Source organism: Anarrhichthys ocellatus, unplaced genomic scaffold (genome assembly GCF_004355925.1).
Source record: "Anarrhichthys ocellatus isolate YVR2014 unplaced genomic scaffold, GSC_Weel_1.0 scaffold47, whole genome shotgun sequence".
Classification (NCBI taxonomy): domain Eukaryota; kingdom Metazoa; phylum Chordata; class Actinopteri; order Perciformes; family Anarhichadidae; genus Anarrhichthys; species Anarrhichthys ocellatus.
The window spans coordinates 1426611-1431919 of NW_022280077.1; the positions used below are offsets into that span (position 1 = coordinate 1426611).

General features: G+C 37.9%; 1 protein-coding gene across 2 annotated transcripts in view; it reads right to left on the bottom strand.

The window, feature by feature from the left end:
* Positions 1 to 884: 884 nt before the first annotated feature.
* The window catches only part of otc (ornithine transcarbamylase), an 8250-nt gene continuing 3825 nt past the window's right edge, over positions 885 to 5309 (bottom strand). For both annotated transcript variants that reach the window (XM_031869539.1, XM_031869540.1), the window contains 7 exons: positions 4422 to 4509; positions 4174 to 4327; positions 3967 to 4089; positions 3810 to 3863; positions 3572 to 3721; positions 2833 to 2970; positions 885 to 2703 (listed from right to left, as the gene is read on the bottom strand). In XM_031869539.1, coding sequence (XP_031725399.1) covers positions 2644 to 2703; positions 2833 to 2970; positions 3572 to 3721; positions 3810 to 3863; positions 3967 to 4089; positions 4174 to 4327; positions 4422 to 4509 — 767 coding nt within the window. In that variant the 3' untranslated portion in view covers positions 885 to 2643. The remainder of the gene's footprint in view (positions 2704 to 2832; positions 2971 to 3571; positions 3722 to 3809; positions 3864 to 3966; positions 4090 to 4173; positions 4328 to 4421; positions 4510 to 5309) is intronic.

The following is a 5309-nucleotide window of genomic DNA, read 5'->3' on the forward strand; positions in this document are numbered from 1 at the left end:
GCTGCCCTCTAGTGGTTAAATCGTGTAATGTTTATTACTCATTAAATTATTTAACACTGCTGCCCTCCAGTGGTTAAATCATATAATGTTTATGATTCATTCAATGATGTAACACTGATGTAACACTGCTCCGGTCTGTCTTTGTTCATCCTGCATCGCTCTGTTCTGTTCTTTAATGTAACGTTACTGGAGCGACGGAGCCTCTCCCAGCTGTTAGCAGACTGTTAGAAAGCAGGCTCGCGAGCGAGCTGTACCCAGCATGCAGTTCGGCGGTGAAATTTTATAAATGTACAATTATTAGTGTTACAAAATGTTTATGTGTCACCGACTGTTGTGTGCTGTTGTGTTTTTCTGTTAAAGAGCATTAGTTGTGGGTTGTTAATTGTTGTTATAAAGTTATGACCATGACTAGGGTTCCCTCTCAATACATATAAGACAACTAGCGCTGACCGATGTGCATTAGCAGAAAAAAAGAATACTTTTAACTGCTTGTTGAAAGCAGACAGCAGTTGTTATGGCTACACACCGGTATAATGGTGTGTGAAGAACTCATATCATACGGGAAATTAAAACCGGTATACTGCCCAGCTCGAGTCTTTATTATAGTTTGGACAATTTTGTACCAATATTTGACGGGCCGGATTGAAAAGCCCAACGGCCGTTTGCCCATGCCTGGGCTAGCGGCTAGCTGAGTGTCTTCTTCTGCTTATTGTAGCTTGTTAAACTGACTAACGCATTACCGCCACCAGGTGGTGGGAAGCTATATTGTAACTGACCGTCTCATGGAGAACAGTAATATCTCTGGTGTCTTCAATTGATAACCTATGCGGTCCCGCGGCCCTCGCGGCCCACAGGTGCAAAACTGAAAGTTTTTTGCGGCCCCATCGTGGGCCGCAGCCCCATGGTTAAGAATCACTGCCTTAAACCATGCGGCCGAGCCGACAGGTGGTGAGTAAAACTAGTAATATCCATGTGGAAGTAAACATCCCAATCCCAAACTCTGCTCCAAAGGGGGTCCCTGCAACAACGAGACTTCTAGTCTAAAGTGCTAAAAATAAAAGATGTGAGAAAATGTCACCAAAGTAATCAATATGTCAACAGGAATATGTTTGTTAAAAAATATGCCAAACAGAAAAACTGAATTATGATAAACAACATCCTGCTAGCAGTGGTGGAAGAAATATTCAGATATTTTACCTATAAGTATAATTAGAAATACCAGTGTCTAATGAATCCACTACTATTAAAAGTCCCTAAATTCTAAACGTTACTCAAGTAAAAGTACATAAGTATTATCAGCAAAATGTACTTAAAAGTATCACATTAATTAATGAGCAAAATGGCTCCTTTCACAATGTTATATATTTTTTGAATAATATATTGTTTTCATCACTAACGAATACATGTAAGAGCATCATTTAGTTTGTCAATTCTACATGATTTCGATATTGTGTAGATAACTAGTATAGTAATGTTTCATATAGTATATTTTTAAATGTAAACAGTAACTATAAGCGTCAAACAAATGTAGTTGAGTAAAAAGTACAATAATTACCTCCGATATTTAGTAGGGTCGAAGTATTTCTTTTTTCGGTTTGTTTTTCTCAAAAGAATTAAATTAAACTTTAAACTGATTCTGTAAGTACCAGTAACTACCTGTAAGTGTACTTTTCAGAGGACCATACTGAATATGATTATATAAAGCCTGGATTTAAAACACTGTTGAGCCTCCACAGTAACAAAAACTATTGTAGACTGTGGACTAACATTATGAATAAAGTGTAATGACTATATTTATAGTTTGTGAACAAGGATTTGACCCTCTCGGTTTCATCATCAGTGCATCACACAACACTCAGAGCGGTCTTTATAAAAGTGAAGAGCATGATGTAAAAGGCACATTTGTGTACATTCAGACTTTGAGAAAAGGATATCAAAATCACATTGAACCATGAGGGTTGAGTAGTACAACACAATGTTCACCTGCTTCTACAACACCTGTGTTTTTGTCCATTTACTAGATTTTTAACCACATTGCATGGTACTACTATATTGCCTTTTAAAACCAATCTGCACTGACAATTGTTATGCCACACAATGCCTTTTTCAAGAGTATGTTTCTGCCATTTAGCTTTTAGTAGATAGTATACAGTAGAAACAGAGAAGTGACATGGATGGAAGAGAGAAGGTTTTGACATGCAACAAACCGGAGACGTTGTGGTTATATCATGGTATCTTTTTGGCAGTAAGGACAAATGTATATAGTTGTTCATTTAATGGGCTTATGCACAGCGACTGATATACGTTCCCTCAAAAAAATATTACAACAACATGTCGGGGCAGCGGCTACGTAAACACCATGTGGATACTGCAAGAATGTAAAATGTTAAACGAGTTGAAGAAAGGAGCGGTAATCTTTTCCTTTTCAGGAACAGGTCTGTAAAACTTAGGCTCGCAACAATCCTCGTTCTCTATACCAGTAAAGGTAGAATGTAAACATACATTTTTGGCTTAGAATTGAACATCGAGTGTTGTGATGGTGCTATCAGTGGGTGAAATCAGACATTGACCGATGCAGAGGCACATGCAATAAGACTGTCATACTTCATGATGAGCAAGTAAAACTCCACCTTTATGGTAAAGTTAAAACTTGAGCATGGGGATCTGTGGAGTGTAGTCAGTCAGAAGAGACACCATCAGACCCTGAAAGAGAAGACAGTTGTGACGATCAGTAGATGGAGAATCAAACCGGAGGCAAAGACTATTCTGACAGGAACATTTTAACCCATACTAGTATTAAACTGTGCATTAAATAATAATCAGATTAATCACCATGATTGTCCACTTTCTATTCTCTGCCTCGGAGAAGACGAGGGAGCGGGATGAGTAGAACACCTGGTCATCCACCTCCTCCATTTTGCGGGGCAGACAATGCAGGAAGGTCCAGTCTGGTTTGGCAACACTTCCTGTCTGCAGCGGACCAGAACCAAGACCCATTTCAACTCAGTGAAATCAAATAACATTAGATTTGAGCTCCTTTGCAAAGTATTTACTTGCCAGACATAAAGACATATTCTTGTTGACCAAAATAATTATAATAAGGTTCAAAACCTTTTTTCAGAAAATCCTATCAATTATATCATCATGCTCAGTGCAAAACTTTTCTTTAAAGCTTGCTTGCGAATTGTAAGATAAAGTCTGTAATTACTGTTAGATTATTTTACAATACAAACAATTTGCAGAATATTAAAATCTACTGCTGTGTGTAAAGGCAGTAAGAAAGGAGCATGTTTAAGACTGATTTGCTTACTGTCAACAAGTGTGTCCAGCTGTCAAAAGAGACCAATTTGTGAAAACAACTGACCAAAGACAAGTGCTAACGTCTCCAAAAAGCTACTGCTGTGTTTTGTGGGTGACACCATTTTGATTTTTAAGCAAGAAAAAGCATCTGAGACAGTAGGAAAGAGAGTAAATGTAAAAAAGAAAAACACAACAAAACATATCAAATGCCAAATCAAAAATATACACCGTCCAAAATATGAACAGGTAAAAAGAAAATGTTCTTAGTTACCTGCATTGTAATCTGGTAACCTTTAAAGTCTTTCATCCTCTTTTTCTTCTCCTCCTCCTGTCCCATGCTCACCCAGGTGTCAGTGACCAAAACATTGCTGCCGTGGGCGGCCTCCATCGGGTCAGAGGTCAGAACAAGCTGGGTCCCATGCTGAGACACAATGCGATGTTATGAATGAATAAGAAGTCCTTTGACAAGAGGTCCTGTTTAAAATAATGACACCTGAAGAACACCTCACTTCTTTGGAGAGTCTCTGTGCCTCTTGAATAACACTCCTTTCTGGCTCATACCCCTGTGAATTAAAATACAGCTTTAGCTTTGTACATTGCAAAGAGGTAGAGGTAGTGCGCTAAAAGAGAGGCCAAATGTGCATGACAACATAAAACGAGGCAAACCTTTGGTGTAGCAATCTTAAGATGAACTCCCAATTTAGCTGCAGTCATCATGAAGGAGTGGAGGACGTTGTTCCCATCTCCAATCCAGCTCACTGTTAGTCCATTAAGGGACCCGTAATGCTCCTGAGGGAGAGTGGTAATTAAGAAAACACTGTGTCATTATCATTTACTGGATGAAAACTGCAGTGCGCGTAGGAGTCGCAGTACCTGTAAGGTGAGGAAGTCAGCCAGAATCTGGATTGGGTGGTAGAGGTCCGACAGGCCGTTAATGATGGGGATGGTGGCCTCTTTATCCAGCTCCTCCAGCGTGGAGTGGCTGTACACTCGTGCCAAGACAATATCGCAGAGCCCTGAGAGAACCCTGGAGAAGGAGTTTAGAGATTCCAGATGCGCACATGTCAGTGTCATCAATTCCAGTTTATTTCCATAAGTGAAAGCATAAATATAAAACTCACCTGGCTGTGTCCGTGCTACTCTCATTCACTCCAAGGTGGATGTCCTGAGAAGTGAGGAAACAGGGGTGCCCACCCAGCAGAGCAAAACCTGGAATTATGACAACTTCAATTTCCCTAATGGCCAGCTGGTGCATAAAAACAACAAACACAACCTGGTGTGAGCGTTGAAGGGGAGCAGTGCAGGGAAAGAGAGGAGTGGACTGTAGACCGCTTTGTCCCTGGGATGGACTGAAAGTCGCCTTTCAGCAGTTCTTTTGTGTCCATATTGACAATAACCTTCACATCGCTGAACACACAGTATCAGCCCTGCTAACAGTGTGAGATGTTACATTTCTATTAGATTGTTGTCATTCATATTTAATGTTTTCTTTTACAAATAGTTAGGATTATTAGTAATATGTCATTATCACTATTCTACACATATATATATATATATATATATATATACATATACACACATATATACATATACACACATATATATACACACACATATATACATATACACACACACATATATATATATATATACGTATATACATGTATACGTATATATGTATACATATATACACATACATATACATATATATATATATACGTATATATGTATACATATATATACATATATATATATATACGTATATATGTATACATATATACACATACATATATATATATATATATATGCGCATGTATATATATGTATACATGTATATATGTATACATATATACGTATACATGTATACATGTATACATATACATGTATACATGTATGTGTATATATACGTATACATGTATACATGTATGTGTATATATACGTATACATGTATACATGTATACATATACATGTATACATGTATGTGTATATATACGTATACATGTATACAT